Genomic DNA, 19,728 nt, shown 5'->3' on the forward strand with positions numbered 1-19,728 from the left:
CGAATTTTCAGGACCGGCTCTGGGCATTGTTCTCCACTTATGAAAGACTAAACTGTGTTAGTAATGTGATTGATATAGTTCATGGCGTTGCTTTGTGTCACTGAAACTTATTGTTTGTTTGTCTTTTTAATTTGTTTCTTGTAATATTGAGAGTACATAAATTATACTAAGTTTATTGAGAATACCTTTTGTTTCTAAATATTTTTTCTCCAGTTTAGTTGTGTAAGTTGTGTGTATTACGTAATAATTTTTATTATCCGTTATATGTTTTTTTTAACTTGTTGCTTTTACCGGACCTTTAAAACAAATACATGAAGACTTGTAGAAATAACTATAAAATGAGTGACAATTTTGATTATTTGAGCCTTAATGAGTTTTAAACGAATTTATGTATTTCTCATTAGAAGACAATAACATTGGCTTGTTGACATTGGGCATGTAAGCTATTTTCATAAGACAAGAGGAGTGAGCAGGTGGAGATGTTGTTGCTGCCTTTGTGTCTGCCGGGATTGTCTTGGTGTGTATGTGTTTGTTTCTCTTTTATTTGATGGGTAATATGTAAACAAAAATTGTTGTTAGTTGTATTTATCAGAGTTTATAACTTACTCTGCTTTTTCGTTTAGGTGATTTCACTGATCTTGGTTGTCGTCTTCGTCTTCTTCGTAAACATCTGCGAAAGTAACTTTGTAAATTGTCAAAATAGCTGGCCGTGCAGTTTATATTTGTTTAGCTGACTCGATGTATGTGTCGTTGAGTTTTAGTTGAGGTGATTGGTTTGATATATTTGTTTTGAAGTTTATTTATAAGATTAGACCAAAAAGATATGTTGATCATTAATGATTTGTCTTTTTGGGGATTCTAGTTTTTAGTGTTTTGATTGTTTGGGTTGCTGTGGTTTCTTTTAAGCTGTAAAATAAAGGTTTGGGCGAAATTAGTTTGATTAGTAAGGAAGATAAATAGACGACCACATATCTTGGGTAGGAAATATTTTTGATCATTAATGTTAGCACAATATAGACAGTAATATGAAGGAAATTGTGTGTTGATTTTTTCTTACGGGTCAATGAGGAGACGGATAACGACTCGAGTTGTTTGTTTGGTGAGGTCAGAGCCCTATGCAGAACGTATTTGCCCAACCATCTCTGTGAGTTTAAATATCAGTTATGATATCAAAACATAATATAAACCCAGCTGCAATATGATAATATACGTGGGAGTTCTAGGTTTGTGTTCGTAATCACTTGGAGATTGTCGAACAACCTAATCATGACTGGAGATTGATCTCAAGAGCACCCGTGATGACTTCATCAATAATGGTTGGTGGGATGAAACGAATGAGGAATGGATGATCAGTTATCTTGTACATGCTTGAGAACCTAGCAACCTCAAAGCGATCGTCTTTCACAATGGAACCGGCTTTCAAAGATGACTTGTAATGATTAGCACGTCCGGCGGAAATGTACACATGAATCACATAAATCTGTAAATAATATTATTCAACAAAGAATCAGGAAATCACTTAAAAACAATTATGTTAAATAAGTGTGATAAATTGAAGATTAACTTACCTTTTTATAAGTAAGAGAATCTTGATTCCCATAAACTCGATGTACTTCAGGGAATCCCAAAAGCGGAGGGGGCCAGCGACTATACCCTGACTACTATAACCAAGACGGAGAAGCTCGAAGGTTTAGTTTAGTTGTATAAATATTGATGTTTCTATCTCAATAACACGGGTTCGAACCATGGATTTGACACTTTTTTATACTTTTTAAAATGGGATCCATCTGATGCTTACATGTCGATTTCAGAAGAAAAAAAAGTAACTCTCTAATTATAATATAGATTCCGAAGAAGATTGTCGATAAACTAACCTAGTCGTTATGAAATTTCGTAGCCCAAAAAAGAGAAACTAATCTTTTACAAACAGTAGTCATATTTATATATAAAGTTACACTTTTCACAAAAACAAAATCGGAACGACTCAATATAAAGATTAAGTAGTAGTAGTAGTATTATTGTTTTTTTTTTTTTTTTTGATAATCCAGGGGTTCCCCGCTTCGCGGGTCATTTCCCTGGGCCCGGTCAAGCAGCGGTCCACTTCACCCGGGAAGGCTGTACCTGGGCTGGATCGAACCCAATACCACTTTGGTGTCCAGAAGAGGCAGGATAGTTTTCGCATGGGGAGGGAATCGAACCCTGATGGTGGTTGCCACCGCAGGCCCGTCCTGACACTTGGACTACCTCGTCCGGACAGTAGTATTATTGTTTTATTTTGTAAAATGGCAAAGTAGCAAAGGTTTTAGTCGAGATGGAGCTTGATAGAGAGTTCCCCAAGATTATTGCACTTGATGATAAACAAGGAAACATATTTCTTGTCAATGTTGAATACACGTGGATTCCATCTATGTGCGAGAGGTGTGGAAATCTTGGCCACAAAGCGAAGCGGTGTCTTTTGACTTCTAAGCCGGTACATGATACTACACTACAGGCACAAACAAAAGAAGATAGTTGTGATATTCCTGTAGTAGATATTGATGTTATCCTACAAAATGGGAATGCATCAACAACGCCATCGCCACCTGTCCATCCACAGGTCAATGCTAACCTCGTCACCTCTACTGCAGCATCTGATACTCTTGTGATTCAGAATCAGAATCTGAGCAATGACTTAGATGATCAAGCGTTAATTCTCCCCAGCCAGCAACCAGATGTGGTGAATGTTCAAGCCATTACATCGGGCCCCTCAGATCATTCCCACTTCCAACATGAAACAGAAAACAGCCTATTTGGAACTTCATCACCTTCTTCTTCTCACTCTCAACAAAAGAAGTCTGCTACTCCACCTAAGTCGGTAAGCACTTTATCCACATTAGTAGATTCCCAATCTACTCCCACTGATACACAGATTATGGAATCTTTTCCATCAGCCATTATCAACAACGAGGCTTTAGAAACTTCAGTTGTTGGTCCCTTAACCACGCCACCTATCCATTGTGCATTTGAGAGTCCTTCTCGTTTTACAGTGCTAGGAGATGTGGATGAAGTTGAAACTGAGCCTTCAAGCTCATTTAACTTGACAAGAGGTGGGAGGGAATCAAAGCCTCCTATCAAATATCAAAGTTTGGAGTGGAAAACTGTTCGAGGGAGAGGTAAGCGTGGTCGCCGCGGGCGAAGCTCCTCTCATTAGATATTGTCTTTCATACCATTGATGGTCTATCTTAACTCTTCCTTGCCTTTGTTATTCTCACTGGTTTGGGATTAAATATGCTCATGAAGATTGTTTCATGAAAACTTTTCCCGACTATAAGACCTTCAGTCTTATCATGTAATCGTTTTATTTTAAATTTGAAAGCCTTTAGTCAAAAAAAAAAATTGAAAACAAATTATAGAGTCACCGTCTATTGTTGTACTGAAAAATCTTCATGTTAAAATATAAATGCATGGTGTTAAGGAAAACTTTATTTGTTAGTTTCAAAAACTTTATTTGTTTCGGAGTTTGCACCACGAAATATTCAGTCACATGTTAATATATGCTGCACGTTAGACACGCGGGATATTATATGTTCCAAACTCTGAAAAACTAAATTAGTGATCAACATTAAAGATCATGCGGTGAATCATCCTATATAAAAATAATAATCAAAGAGATCGTGCGATGGATCATCTTATATATATATATATATAATAATAATAACCAAAGAGATCGTGCGATGAATCATCCTATGTATAATATTATTTTGGTTTTGGCTCAACTTGCAGAAACTAAAAGGAAAATAGAGAAAACTAAACGAGGAGTAGTTAAGTAAGGTATGCAGATTCGGTACTGAATCAGCTCCATTGATAGTATGAGAGCAAGTATCTAAGACAAAAAGATAATAAAAATAAATGAAAAAAAAAATAAATCAAAAGACTCACAACGCATTCTCTAAACTAATATCCTTTTAGAACTTTTCGTTCCTACCACATGTCACCATATGAATAGTCTTTATTATTGTCAATAAAACAAAATTTCATCAATTTTAATACTTCTTTAAATTGAAATGATTGAAGTTTAATACAATAATAGTATATTAATTTTTTAATTAATGTAATAGTACTAAAACTATAAATTTCGAAAATAAAAATATTATTAAGATTTAATATTTAGAAATAATTATCTATAATTATTATTTTTTTCTTTATCATCAATACAACTATTAAATATTATTATTTATAAATAAATAAAATTAATGAATACAAATAAATACTTTTTTGGTATAACTGCATAGGTTTAAAATTTTATTTAGATTTAAGAAAAATTTTGTAAAATATTTTTCCTAACCTAAATTACATTAACATAAAATTAAAAATAGTAATATTATAATGTAAGAAACTTAGTAGGTACCTACCATTGGAGCTAACAATTTTGGTATAGTTTCTTAGCTTAATTTTTACTTGACATAATATTATTGTATTAGTGAGATACTTAGTGAGTATGTCACCAATAAGATTGTTCTCGTGAATAGACGACACTAGAGAAACTGGATACCTAATATATGTTCACCAAATTTTAGCAAAAAATAAAATATATATATATCTGTTTAAACTGGTCCTATAATTTTGAGAATTGTTTTTGTACAAATTGTAATATATTTAAACAATTTAAATTAATTTATTTTTATTACATTTTAAAATTTTGAAATAAAACCAATGTTTTATTGGACTATGTATGGTTTAGATTTTATTATTTTTTTCTTTTTGTAAATGAAAAAAATAAATAAAACTGAACCTAACCAGTAGCACTTGGATAAGCGCCACTAGGGTTTGGCGACTACCAGGGCGATTTTTTCAGATCTGGCAAGCTCCTCCTCAAGGAAGTTAGTTTTGAGGCTCTCCTTGCTAGGAAGAGAAGATATGAGACTACTAGCTACCTGTTACGACAAGTATTCCTGCCCCTTGCAGTGTTTCCTAGCTTGGACTTCCCTAAATCCTAGATCTCTGATCTGACGTGACGGACAAGAAAGGCTGTCAAGAGAACTTTTGTTTACGATTTCCCCTTATATAGGGAGTTTTGTCTGGTGAAAGAAAGCTACCTCACTACTTGATATATGGATAGGATGAATCGATCTTCTGGCTACCGTGAGAAAGGGGATGGGTCGAAGACAGGGAGACGAAGGCTTGACAAGAAAGAAGATGAAATCATCCCAATCCCGGAATTTGATTACTCAGATCTGATAGATAAGTATAAACTCTCGTTGGTAGGGCGAATGTTCCATATTTATGGACGAAGTGTCAATGCTTTGATCAAACATATGCCCAAGAGGCATATTTGGGACGTTGAAGGAAAAGTACGTGGAACAAACTTGGGAAATAATAAATTTCAGTTTGATTTTGACTGTGAACAAGACCTGCAGAAGGTTCTACAGAGAAGACCATGTCACTTTAATAAGTGGAGCTTTTCGTTAGAACGCTGGACCCCGACGATCAGGGAGGACTTCCCAAACTCTATGCTTTTCTGAAACATCAGAAAAGCTTTGGGACTGGTGGACAAGGTTGATGTTGATGGAGGAAGAGTTCGGGTATACGTTAATGCTGACGAACCTCTGCAATTTGAGAGGAGAGCAGGCTTTGCAAACGGTGATGTCATTAGGGTGACACTCAAATATGAGGATTTGCACAGACACTGTTTTACCTGTAAAAGGATCTCCCATGAAGAAGGTACATGTCCAGAGTTATCAGAAACTCAGAAGGAGAAGAATAGATTGGCAAGAATTGAGCAATAGAAGAAGGAAGATAAAGCAACCAGAGAAGTGTTCTCCTTCCCATCGCGTTATGGGCATGAAAGTGTACGATCACCTGATCGAAACTGCCTGCATGTTAAACAGTATGGAAGAAACGCACCCAGAGACCTTCAAGGAGCCTATGCAAGGAGGGGAGAGAGGTCTCCTCAGGATCTTAGAGACAGAATTACGGGACGTTGCGAGGCTAAAAGCAAAAACGTCTGGAACAGACTAGATAAAAATTCTGTATCAAATGATCCCCGAGATCGGGCGAGGTATCATCCCTACCATAGAGGTAAAGAGTATGATTACAGTAAAAGAGAGGATGAACAATCCAGATCCAGAGTTCTCTCAGGGCACTCAAACTGGAACAATAACGACAAGATGATACAGCACAGTGTCCATCCTCGAGATTCACAAAGCGTCAGTCGATATAGTTACGGCCATCGCATCTCTCCTGACTCGTAACGCACACTTACAGTACACTACGTGGGCCAAAGCGACAGAGGATATAACCGGGACTTGCCTCGGGTCTCGACTCAGAGAATTAATAGAGAATGGCGACCTGTGAGGCCAAGCCAAGGTGGAGATAGAAAAAGTCCTGGTGAGGTAATGGAGAGTGGAGAGAAGGAGATGGAGGCAGAAAGAAGAAGGATTGAAAAAGGAAAAGGAATCGCGATTGAACCTCCCTCTAACCAGGAAAGAGCCTCTCATGGAAGAGGCAAACTGATCATTCGTGAACCTGTGATAAATAACAACCCGGAGATGGTGCAAAGATCGACGGTGGTGGTGACTGCAGTGCAGCCTGAGACTAGAGTACATGATGTTCACAACAGGATACAAGGGGGGGGGGGAATGTGGATGATGGAATGGGAAAGGAAAAAGAACAAGTGAAGTCTACTGAAGGAGCCGAGGCCAGCGTACAGGTTCCAGAAGAGGATGAGGAATATATGGATGAAGAGGCTTTTGAGAAGATGGTTGAGCTCTATACAGACCCAGAACCAGTCTTAGATGAAGAAATGCTAAATATTGATGATCTCATGGAGGAGGAACAGGAGCTTGAACGAAAGGAAAAAGAAAGGGAGAGCTCAAATAAGAAAAGGGAGCTTCAACAGAACACAGAGAGGATGGAGACTCGGGGAGAAAGAGAGGAAGAGGATATAAGGGGCCAACAGATGAAGAAAGCAGTGGGGAAGAGAAGTCCCAATGTCGTCGTACCTAATCAGCCTCGTGCTGGATCTACTGTGGTGGGCGCATCAATCGATCGGGACCAGGAAGGGACTCTCCAACGTGAAGGGAAGAGAAAGAAAGTGCCAAGAAGTCCAGAGATCAAAGGCACAACTGCATCGAAGAAGCTAGCCCTTCGTGGTTGTGCATCTCCAAACAGTAAGGTAACGCGACAGAGCCGTCTCAACATGGTGCGGCCTACATCCCAATTCCCTCGCAATGAGGTGTATCCTTCTGCCTTAAACGGCAAGAACCCCAGTGTACCAGGTTCGGTGGTGTCCCAGAAACCACCCAGTAAGCATATATGAATGCTATCACATAGAACTGTCAAGGGACCGGAGCCTACTTGACCAAGCAACACTTGAGGGAGTTGCTTCGCTGTTTCAATCCTAGTTTTCTTTTTCTTTCAGAAACAAAAAATGTTTTTTCTTTTATGCAAGACTTTCAGTTTGAGTTTGGTTACGATAATTTATTTACCGTGGAACCTTCTGGTACAAGCGGTGGTTTGGCTTTGCTTTATATGAACGACTCTGCGGTGAAGTTTGTTTATTCCAATAATCGTATGATTGATGTTGAAGCGCAGATAGAAGGCCATAAAGTATATCTTACTTTTGTGTATGGCGATCCAGTGGTGGAGTACCAGAATTTTGTTTGGGAGAGGCTTACCCGAATGAGCGTCACAAGATCAGGAGCTTGGATGATGGTAGGAGATTTCAACGAGATTACGAGTAATGCCGAGAAGAAAGGAGGACGAAAGAGAGCTGAGACGTCATTTATCCCGTTCAAGACTATGCTAGCCAACTGTGGCATGTTAGAGTTTCCCTACAAGGGTAATGCCATGTCATGGGCAGGAAGGAGGAAAAATGGACGCATTCAATGTCGTCTCGACAGAGCAGTTGGAAACGAAGATTGACATAATTTATTTTCCCACACTGATGTGGAGTATTTATTGAGATGGGGCTCCGATCATCGGCCAGTTCTGGCTAGGATAGGATCGAGAGTGACAAAACCAAAGAGAAATTTCAGATTTGATAAACGATGGTTTGGAAAGGATGGGTTTGTGGCGGCTGTTAAAGAGGGATGGGGACCCTATGATCGCCATCAACAAGGAGACCTGGTGGGGAAAATTTCTCGGTGCAGAAAGGCGATTTCTTCTTGGAAGAGAAGTAATCCATCAAATAATGAGAAGTTGATTGAGCAACTAAAGATGCAAATCGACCAAGCTCAAGCAAATGATGAGGTGTCGAGTGAAGAAGAATTGGAGCTGAAGTGGCGTCTTTGTGCAGCGTACAGAGAAGATGAGATTTATTGGAGACAAAAGAGCAGAGCTCTCTGGCTCAAAGAAGGTGATCGAAATACTAAATATTTCCATGCTAAAACTAAACAGAGGCGGGCCAGAAACAGGATTACAAAACTCAAAAACTCGATGGGAGCATGGGTGGAAACAGAAGAGGAAATAGAGCAAGTGGCAGTGGAATATTTTGAAAATATATTTGCTACCTCGAACCCTTCTGATTTTGAGACTAGCATCCGGTTTATTACCGAGAGAGTGACAAATGAAATAAACGTAATGCTGACTGCCCCTCCATCAGATGCTGAGATAAAAGACGCTGTCTTCGCGATCAACCCAGATAAGGTCCCGGGACCTGATGGGATGACAAGCCTATTTAATCAACGGTTTTGGAATCATATTGGGAAGGATATTATGTGTATAGTCCGAGAATTTTTCGAGACAGGAGAGTTTGATGAAAGAATGAATCAGACAAACATCTGTTTGATTCCCAAGAATGAGAGACCGGCTAATATGGCAGAGTTCAGGCCCATAAGCCTTTGCAATGTTAGCTATAAAATCATCTCGAAGATTTTGTCGGCTCGCCTAAAGAAGATTCTGCCTGAGCTAATATCTGAAACACAATCAGCCTTTGTGGCTCGACGACTCATCACTGATAATATTTTGGTGGCCCAAGAGATGTTCCACGCTCTACGAACGAACCAGAGTTGTAACTCAAAATATGTAGCTATCAAGACGGACATGAGCAAAGCATACGATAGAGTGGAATGGGGTTTTCTCAAAGCTCTGATGGAAAAGATAGGATTTGATCAGAGATGGATCCATTGGATCATGAGCTGTATATCTTCGGTATCTTATCAAGTTCTGATTAACAGGGATGCAAAAGGAAGCATCACCCCATCCCGGGGACTCCGGCAGGGCGACCCGCTATCGCCATTTTTATTTATTCTCTGCACTGAAGTATTGATATCTCAAATCCAGGAGGCAGAGAGATCAAAGAAGATTACTGGAATGAAGATCGTTCGATCTTGCCCGGCTGTTTCTCATCTTCTTTTTGCTGACGACAGTCTCTTCTTTTGCAAAGCGGAGTCCAGTCAGTGTCAAGAGTTGATGAGAATAATTGACGTCTATGGATACGCCTCAGGACAACAACTGAATAAAGAAAAATCTTCAGTTATGTTCGGTTCTAAGGTCATAGCGTCCTCAAAACAAGACCTGAAAAGGTTATCTGGCATAATAAAGAAGGAAGAATGGGTATGTATCTCGGAATGCCCGAGAAGATTTGTGGATCCAAAAGACAAGTCTTTGCATATGTCCAAGATCGGCTAAATTCGAGAGTTAATACTTGGGAGGCTAAATATCTATCTAAAGGTGGAAAGGAGGTTTAGATTAAATCAGTTGCACAAGCGGTACCTACGTTTACTATGTCATGCTACCTGCTACCCCAAGAGGTCCATAAGAAAGTGACAGGAGCTATATCTAGATTCTGGTGAAGTGCCAAGGCTAATAACAGAGGACTACATTGGGTAGCTTGGGATAAAATATGTGTACCACAAGAGAGAAGAGATCTGGGATTCAGAGATTCCAGGGACTTCAATCTCGCTCTGCTCGTAAAACAGGTATGGAGGTTGCTTATCTACCCGGACTCGCTATTGGCAAGGGTTTTGAAAGGACGATACTATCGTCATTCAAATCCTCTGCTAGTGGGGAAAGCTAACAATCCATCATATGGGTGGAGCAGCTTATGGACTGCGAGATCAGTGTTGGGCGAAGGCCTGCAACGTACGATTGGGACGGGAGCAGATACAAACGTTTGGGAGGATTGCTGGATCCCAGAAGAACTAGCACGACTGGCCCTTCTGGTGGGAGATGAAATAGACCGAGATCTGAGAGTGCATCACCTGATCATTCACGAGACAAAATGTTGGAATGAGCCACTTATCAGAGAACTCATCGTGCCGGAAGATGTGGGAAAAATCCTGGCGATTAGACCAAGTCGTATAGGGAGAAGAGATGGCTATCTCTGGAAGCATACGAAGTCAGGAGCTTACACGGTGAGGTCAGGGTATGAAGTGGTGAATGCAAAACGGAAAGAAGATCTACTAACAGAGGTACAAGAGCCGAGTATAACGAAGCTAAAGAGTGGAGTTTGGAACTTGAAAACATCAAGAAAAATCAAACACTTTATTTGGCAAGCTCTATCTGGTTTTGTACCATCGGCGAGCAGATTGTGTGATCGACATTGTGCTACAGACAGATCATGTTCCCGTTGTGGTGCGGAGGAGCCGATCAACCATATCTTATTTGAATGCCCTCCGGCAGTCCAATGCTGGGCATTGTCAAATATCCCAACTCATCCGGGCGAATTCCCGTGTAGTTCTCTATACACTAATATAGATCACTTGATGTGGAGAGCAGCTGAGTTTGGTGTCCCAAAGGAGTGTTTAGAACCCTTTCCTTGGGTGTTGTGGTACCTATGGAAAGGACGAAACAACAAATTATTTAATGGGGAAGATACCTCTTCGTTAGATTCGTTGCAGCTCGCACTTTCTGAAGCAAGGAGCTGGAAGATGGCACAGATCGTCCCTGTAATAGAAGATGAAGTCGGTGCAGAAGATCAACGAGAAGACAGGGTTACAACGACCGCCGCGGAAGGAAGAGAACCTAGAGAAACACGATGTCAAGTAGATGCATCGTGGACTCAAGAGGGGGCGACGATGGGATTGGGCTTTATGGTGCTGGAAGGCGATCGTAAATGCTTGTTGGGGCTACGCAATTGCACAAAAGCTCCATCGCCACTTCACGCAGAAGGAGAAGGACTGGTCTGGGCGATGAAAGCGATGATATGACAAGGAAAACGAACAATGCACTTTGAGACGGACTGTGCGCAACTTGTAAGTGTCATCCAGAACTCTGAGGATTGGCCGGCTATGACATCTGTGGTGGAAGAAATTAGCATTGAGTCTTTGCATTTTGAATGTTTTTCTATTGCTTATATACCTCGTGGTATGAACCAGCGAGCGTACTGTCTTGCAAAAGCAGTCCGGGCTCGAATTGACCCTTTCGATTGCATATGCGTCGAAACTCCTGTTTGGCTTGCTCATGTAGCTAGCCTCTTGGAGTAAGTGTTTGATAAAGTTAGATTGATGACAAAAAAAAAAAAAAAAAAAAAAACAGTAGCACTTGGACTATGAGTTTAAAGATGCAGTGGAGTTAAGGTTGATTAGTGTTAATATATAAATTATCTTTATTTCTGCACTTGTTATTCGTGATGAACCAACAAATAAAAAACACACGATACACTTATCAATGGAGATTTAATCGAAACTCGATCTGGATCTACAGACACAAAATCAAAAGATGCTTAACGGGCCTGGTTGGCATACTAAAATAACATAAACTTAGAGATTAATAAGTGAACGGAAATCCCTATATAAAGAACCTCACTAGATGTAAAAGAATCATCCTAAACTTCTTTCTTGAAGAAGACAAAAACAACAAAAACAAAAAATGGCTTTGCACAGAGTTCCTCTCATAGGGCTGCTTTTGCTCCTAGCCATTGTTGTCTCTCCGGCAACAGCTGACGGGCCTGTTTGCCCTCCGTCCACCAAACTTAGCCGCGCAAGTTTCCCTGAGGGTTTCTTATTCGGCACGGCTACAGCGGCATATCAGGTACGATATAAGTTTCCATGGACATTTCTTGACACGTAACTAAAGTTTTCCATGTGTTATCATACACCTAAACAATATGCTATCCTTTATATTGTATTGTAGATCATACATGCTGAATTGATTCAATCTAAGCCTTTTATTTAAATCATGTGAAACATGCGAAATAATAAAATATCAAAACTTGTTAATTCATTAAGAAAGCTAATTGAGAAGTCTTGTGGAGAACCAGAAAACGAGACCATCATGATTGAAATTTATGTTTATCATTTTCAAAAAATAGAACACTATTATATACTTATCAAACATAATACTATATAACTTTTTAAAACAGAGTTCTAAATAATTTGTTTCATATATCATACTTTTTAAACAGCGTTCTATTTTAATTCAATATATACATATATAATATATATTTTTTTCCATTCCTTACTTATTACATGATATTAATTGGAAAACAAAAATAGAAAATAAAACCGTAGTTCTATATACCATTACTTAAACCCATCAACTCATTTCGTTATGTCATTTCTAAGGTTGAAGGGGCAGTGAATGAAACTTGTCGTGGACCTGCCCTATGGGATATCTACTGTAAGAGATACCCAGGTTAGTGCCTCTTCAATTCATTTTCTTATCTCGTCTATCTGAATAATCTTTTAATTTTAAATTACAGAGAAATGCAAAAACGATAATGGCGATGTGGCCGTTGATTTCTTTCATCGTTATAAGGTATATATATATATTTATATACTTGAAGAAACTATATATAAAGTATATCTAGTAAATATTATTCAATTGGATAGTACATCATTGTTGTAATAATAGATGTTGAAAAATTGTCTCCTCTTCAAACGAATGTACATAGGAAGATATTCAGCTAATGAAGAACCTAAACACCGATGCATTCAGACTCTCTATCGCGTGGACAAGAATATTTCCTCGTAAGTATATGTGCTTCCAACCACTAATTTAATTGAGTCCTAATTATCGAATTTGGTTTGCATATATAATATGATTGTTAGAAAAAATTAATGAAACAAAACAATATATAACCAGATGGGAGAAAGGAGAAAGGAGTGAGTCAAGCTGGTGTGCAGTTCTACCACGACGTCATCGATGAGCTCCTAAGAAATGGTTTATATTTTTTTTTTCGATGAAAAGTTTAAAGCATATACATACATAGAATTCAATTCGCAAGACAATCAGTTACCTTCTTAATTATTCTCTAACAAATATATGTTTTTATGTAATATAGGTATAGTTCCTTTTGTGACCGTTTTTCACTGGGACACTCCACAAGATTTAGAAGATGAATACGGCGGCTTTTTAAGTGAGAGGATTGTGTAAGTTCTTTTTTGTACAAAGAATATTAACAATATATATATTGTTGAAACCAGTAACGTGATAGCTCAATATAAAAAAAATGCAGGAAAGACTTCCGGGAATATGCAGATTTTGTTTTCCAAGAATATGGTGATAAAGTGAAACATTGGATCACTTTCAACGAGCCATGGGTTTTCGCTCACGCCGGTTATGACGTAGGCAAGAAGGCACCAGGACGTTGTTCTGACTACGTAGATCGTACGTGCAAAGGGGGACGATCCGGATACGAGGTTTACCTAGTCAGTCATAACCTTCTTAACGCTCACGCAGAAGCCTTTGAAGCTTTCACACAATGTGAAAAGGTAATTTAATTATGAATATAAATTGTAGGGATTAATTTCAAACTTGTTTTACCATCGTTGCCTTTAAGATATAAACTATTTTCTTTTTCTATTATGGCGACAGTGTAAAGGTGGAAAGGTCGGACTCGCACACAGTCCAGCTTGGTTCGAACCACATGACTTTCAGGATTCACAAGATGGTGCATCCATAGGCCGTGCACTTGACTTTATGTTGGGATGGTAAGCAGTTGATGGTTTTGTAAATAATGGGTGCTTATAAATATATTATTTTATTTTTTTTATTTAATGAAGTTTTGTTATTTCTTGAATGATATGATCTCTTATAGGCATTTGGATACTACTATGTATGGGGACTATCCACAGATCATGAAAGATATTGTTGGACACAGATTGCCCCAGTTTACTACTGCGCAGAAAGCAAAACTGAAAAACTCTGCCCATTTCGTTGGCCTCAACTACTACACGTCCACATTTGCAAACCATGTCGAGAATCCAGATCATTCTAAGCCAAGATGGAAGCAAGATTCTCTTATTTCCTGGGAACGTAAGCTTTTATTTCTCTCCTTAACTTAAAATTGCGATGGCGCAACAAATCAAACAAATAGGTTTGTATTTGGTATTGATCAAAATTGATCTTATTTTCAGCCAAGAATTCAGACAAATTCACCATTGGTAGTACGGTAAGGATTTCAATAAACAAAACTGAAAGTTGGATAAATCTTGTATTTGCGTCTATAACGTTATACTTTCACCTTTTGTCGTATTTCAGCCTTCCACCGGTAAGCTACCAGTTTTTGCGAGAGGCTTTAGAAGTCTTTTGAAGTACATCAAGGATAAATATGCAAACCCTGAAATTATGATCATGGAAAATGGTAACTTTACATTCTCTCATATCATCATTGTTAGCTCTCTTTTTTATCTTCATTTGGTTTTAAAAAAAAACAAGTATTAAATAGATTGATCTTTTTAGGATATGGAGAAGACCTTGGGGAAACCGATTCAGTTGCAGTTGGTATTGCTGATCACAACAGAAAATATTATCTTCAGAGGCATCTTTTGAGTATGAATGAAGCTATTTGGTATGTCCTATTTAGTTTGCTTAAATGATAAGAGTAACCATTATATCAAGTAAACTAATAAGAACATTCTATGTAAAATATGCAGCATCGACAAAGTAAATGTTACAGGATACTTTATATGGTCATTGTTGGACAACTTCGAGTGGAATGAAGGTTACAAGAGCAGATTCGGACTCTATTACATTGATTTCAAAAATAACCTTACACGTATTGAGAAAGAATCGGGCAAGTATTACAGAGACTTCTTGAGCCAAGGTGTTCGTCCATCTATGATCATGAGGGATGAGCTTTGATCTATATCTTCTTGAGGATTTGATTTAGTCTCAATGTTTCGATCTCTTCTGTTTCAGTTCTTTTTTAGTTTGTGGTTGACTAAGATTCATGAGGTCTTGGTTAGAATAAAAGTGTTTTTTTTTTTCATTTCTCAATGCTTTGGAACTATAATAACATTATCCCTCTGGAGAAGTTGCTTTATATGTCAAGATACATCCTTAACTTATACCTTCAACTAACTCATGATAAAAAAATATTCCCTCTAATTCAAAAAGATTTATGTTTTAGAAATTTTATATATTAAGAAAACATATGAAATCTTGATTACCATGCATTTTTTTTTGTGACTAATTATTCCCCATAGCTTTCAACCAATAGAATTTCAATAATCTCAAATATGTTTTTTTTTAAGTTTACAATTTACCATTAATTAATACATTGAATTTTTTTTTAATATATTTTTTGATACATTTTTTTTTTAAAACATGTACATTTTGAAACGGAAAGACTACTTATTTTACGATAGACTAATCGAAAAGATACAAAAGTTGTGATTCACAACGACGTACAACAAAATGTCTACTCTCTCGAATGAAAAAAACGTATGTACCAGTATCTAAGCATATACATATAGATTAGAAAATATGATTCGACGTCCTCTAAAAAACTATAAACGCAAAAAATTCAGAAGTTACAGTTTATGCTCTGTTCATGTGTTGTAAATGCAAAATACTACCCAAATCTATTCTGTGAATGTTTCTATCAATTAAAATTAAGATGCATTCGTGGAACAAAAACGTTGCATTATGTAACCTAAATAAAACAGACAAAATATACTTCAGATTGTGTATACGTTACTGTCCTTGCTTCTTTGATCAAAAATCAACTGGACAGTATGTTGACTTCATACAAAACGCCGATCGATCCGTCCAAACACATTCAACGAAAACTGAGCTCTCCGTAACTACAATAGTCTTTTTTCTTTAACAATACAATAGTCTTTTTTGTCTTCACCAATTTCATACACGTTACGTAACCTACTTTGCCTGGAACATGAGACTCAGCCGGGTTTCCATAATTTGGACTGATCATATATTTTACACAGCTACTTCTTCATAGTCACATGTTAAAAGATGTAGCACGTTAGACACGCGCTATATTATATGTTAAAAAAAACATTTCTTTTTGGTGTAAATGTTCAAAATTCTGATAAAAGTAAGTTAATAATACAGCGATATAGATCATGGGATGAATCATCCTCTACATAAAAATAAGGGAAAATAATTACCAAATAAATAATAGCACCAGCGAGATAGATCGTGCAATGAACCATCCTATTTAAATGATAATCTACGTGTTTTTATCCAATTACAAACAAAAATTAGTGAGAAATTGATGAGGAGTAACTAAATAGAATATCGAGACTAAACCATGAATATACGAAGTGTAATCAGTGGTGAGGAGAATATGAGCTTCACAATGTTTTGAATGGTAACTGTGGCTTGTTTGCACTACAAGAAAACACAAGTTTTACGAGGGCAGTTTTCCACGTGATTTCGTCGTAAAATCAGTGTTACGAGTAATTAGCGAGGAAACCCGTTTCGTCGTTATACGTTTGTCGTAACGCATATATCCTCGCTAATTCGTCGTAACATAGCGAGGAAATAATTTCGCCGTAAAAGCGAAGAAGAATATTTGGTCGTAAAGACCACGTAAAGCTTCCACGTAAGGACGTCGCTAAATTTCCTCGTAAATACCTCGAAAGCCGTTCCTCGTAAAACCCACGTAAATAACTTGAAAGTAAATACTCGTAAAGTAAACGTAAATACCTTGATAGCTTTCCTCGTAAAGACCACGTGAACTTTTCACGTCATTTCCTTGTAAACCTTTTCTCGTAAAAACCTCGTTAAGCTTCGACGTAAAGAAGTCACAAAATTAGCTACGAATTTACTTCGTTTCGTTATTTTACAGAAATATAAAAAAATATAATTAAAAAATAATTTAAATAATTTAAATTATTAATAAAATTAAAATTCTAAAAAAATCAAAACCAAAATATTTTATATATAAATAAGTTTTGAATTCATAATACAAGAACCGAAATTAAAAAGAACTAAGGGTCGTTAATCGCCGGTAGAATTCATCACTCCTCGCCGTTACATCCGCCTTGGCATGTGTGTCGGATGTTGACTCGCCTGGAATAGGATTTCGTTGTCGCATGGTCCTCAACAAGGTCTCCCATTCCGGATTTGTGGCCGCTACAACGTCCAAGAAGCCCTCGAGTCCACCCATACGAGATCACGTCGAGCTCAACTCGTGACGTAGCTCAGCAGACTCTCTACGCAACTCATCGGACTCCCTACGCAGCTGAGAGACTTCATCATCCCGTCGCTGACCATAAGACGATGTCACTCTCGGAACCAATCCCCAACGTCCGTCCCTTTTTTTTAGGGACAACCTTAAAAAGAAAAAATAAATTTTGTTAGTAAAAATTTAAAGTTAAATTAAATGAATAATAAAAAAAATTAAAATTTTAGAAAATATACTCTCTGAGTGTACTGAGTCTCGGGGACAGTCTCCTGACCCGAAGAACCGGGCGCTGAAGAAGACGACGGGTCTAAACGACTACCCGGCTCACCGAACATCTCTCTGTAATGGGCAGTAAGTCTACCTTTTCGAACCTGAGAAAAAAAATTATTTTTTTAAATTTTCGTCAACAGTATATTTTCCAACATTATCCACCTAATCAACACTAAATAACATAAGATCCGTAAACCTATCTAAATTATCTATACTAACCACCTAATCTACCTAAACTAACCAAATTAGAGAAGAATTAGAGAGGCTTACCATTGCAACGAAACATGGAGGAAGTGGAGAGGAAGTGGAGAGGAAGTAGAGAGGAAAGAAAGAGTGAGCGCTCGGGGGGTATATATAAGATTACATACCGTCGCAAATTCCTCGTAATTTTACGACGAATTACAGAGGCCCGTGTTTTTTTTTACGACGAAACAGCGAGAGATTACAAAGGCCCGCGTTTTATCGTACGAGGAAGTTACGAGGAATTACAAAGGCCCGTGTTTTTTAGGTACGAGGACATTACGATGATTTCGCTTACGTAGAATTACCGAGGAAAGCTTCCCTATAAATATACCCGTAACTCTCATTCTCAACCCACACACAAACTCCCAAATCACACCCTATCTCAAATCACACTCCTCAGGAAAATCCTATTCAAATTATAAATATTTGAAAAAAAAAAAAAAGAAGAAGATATTAGAATTCATGTGGGCGAGACTTACCATTATAATTGTTGGAAGTCTTGCTACATGTGAATCTGGTATCTTTCTCCTTTTTCTGTTTTTTTTCTAGTTTTTACACTGCGAGGTATTTACGACGATTTCGTCATACGTGGTATTTACGACGATTCATCCTACGTGGTATTTACGACGATTTCGTCCTACGTGGTATTTACGACGATTTCGTCCTACGTGGTATTTACGACGATTTCGTCCTACGTGGTATTTACGACGATTTCAGCCTACGTGGATTTAACGGGGGTCGCTCTTTTTATTTTTTATTTCATCGTTATATTTCATCGCTTTCTTACGAGTCTTTTACGAGGCCCGCGTCGTAAGTTCGACGTCGCTTTACGAGGAATTAACGAGTGTTATGTTTAAATCCCTAAAATCCGAAACCCCAAACCCCATATTCCTTATTTTCTACTTCATATATTCCAAACCCCATCTTTATTTCCATTCTAAATCACAATTCCCACATTCCCAAATTAGAAATATTTGAAAAAAATAGAGGAGAAGAAGATATTGGAACTCATGTGGGCGAGACTTACGTACGTAAGTCTCGCCACATGTGATTCCATAATCTTTCTTCTTTTCTTTTTTTTTCTAGTTTTTATACTATGAGGAATTAGCGAGTCCCGCTTTTCACCAAAATGTTTTTCAAATTAGAAATATTTGAAAAAAAAAGGAGGAGAAGAAGATATTGGAACTCATGTGGGTGAGACTAACGTAAGTCTAGCCACATGTGATTCCAGTATCTTTCTTCTCTTCTTTTTTTTCTAGTTTTTATAATTTCGTCATAATTTCCTCGTTGGCTTACGACTCGTTTACGACGATTTTGTCTTACGTGGAATTAGCGTGCCCCGCTTTCTTTATTTTTTTTAATTTCGTCGTAATTTCCTCGTGTCTTTACGACTCCTTTACGACGATTTTGGCTTACGTGGAATTAGCATGGCCCGCGTTCTTTATTTTACATTTCGTCGTAAGTTCCACGCTATTTTACAAGGAATTAACGAGTATTACGTTTAAATCCCTAAAATCTGAAACCCCAAACCTCAAACCCCATCTTCTTTATCTTCTACTTCATATATTCCAAACCCCAAACCCATCTACCCTTGAACCTCAATCTATTCTTTCACCTCAATCAATTCTTTCCATTCCAAACCACAAGTCCTTATTCATAATTAAAACAAACTCTCACATTACCTTATTCATAAAACAAACTCCCACATTATCTTATTCATAAAACAAACTACACAAAATCAAATACATCAATCGGATACATCAACATTCTCGTCATCATTAGAAACATCATCATTTTCATTAAACTCGTCTTCAACAGCTTTGTCTGTGGCATCGTCGGTAAGATCTTCGTACTCGTGATTATGCGGATCAATGAGAAGGATGTCATCAATTTCTTGTTCAGGTTCCTCGACTTCATTT

At 37.7% G+C, this 19,728-nt stretch overlaps 2 protein-coding genes across 2 annotated transcripts; both read left to right on the plus strand.

The window, feature by feature from the left end:
* The first annotated feature begins 6,631 nt into the window (after positions 1–6,631).
* LOC106454299 lies at positions 6,632–11,129 on the plus strand. Its single transcript, XM_048757620.1, has 4 exons — positions 6,632–7,283; positions 7,400–7,884; positions 8,041–9,534; positions 9,900–11,129. The coding sequence occupies exons 1-4, from the start codon at positions 6,632–6,634 to the stop codon at positions 11,127–11,129; spliced, it is 3,861 nt and encodes a 1,286-aa protein (XP_048613577.1).
* Positions 11,130–11,736: 607 nt separating this feature from the next.
* LOC106452830 (beta-glucosidase 23-like) lies at positions 11,737–15,214 on the plus strand. Its single transcript, XM_048759325.1, has 13 exons — positions 11,737–11,952; positions 12,486–12,555; positions 12,623–12,678; positions 12,815–12,890; positions 13,006–13,083; positions 13,205–13,292; positions 13,379–13,634; positions 13,738–13,853; positions 13,961–14,178; positions 14,280–14,314; positions 14,404–14,506; positions 14,605–14,713; positions 14,799–15,214. Exons 1-13 carry the CDS (start codon positions 11,791–11,793, stop codon positions 15,004–15,006), a joined length of 1,575 nt encoding a protein of 524 aa, XP_048615282.1. The 5' UTR covers positions 11,737–11,790; the 3' UTR covers positions 15,007–15,214.
* Positions 15,215–19,728: the final 4,514 nt, after the last annotated feature.

Source organism: Brassica napus, chromosome C5 (genome assembly GCF_020379485.1).
Source record: "Brassica napus cultivar Da-Ae chromosome C5, Da-Ae, whole genome shotgun sequence".
Taxonomy (NCBI): Eukaryota; Viridiplantae; Streptophyta; class Magnoliopsida; order Brassicales; family Brassicaceae; genus Brassica; species Brassica napus.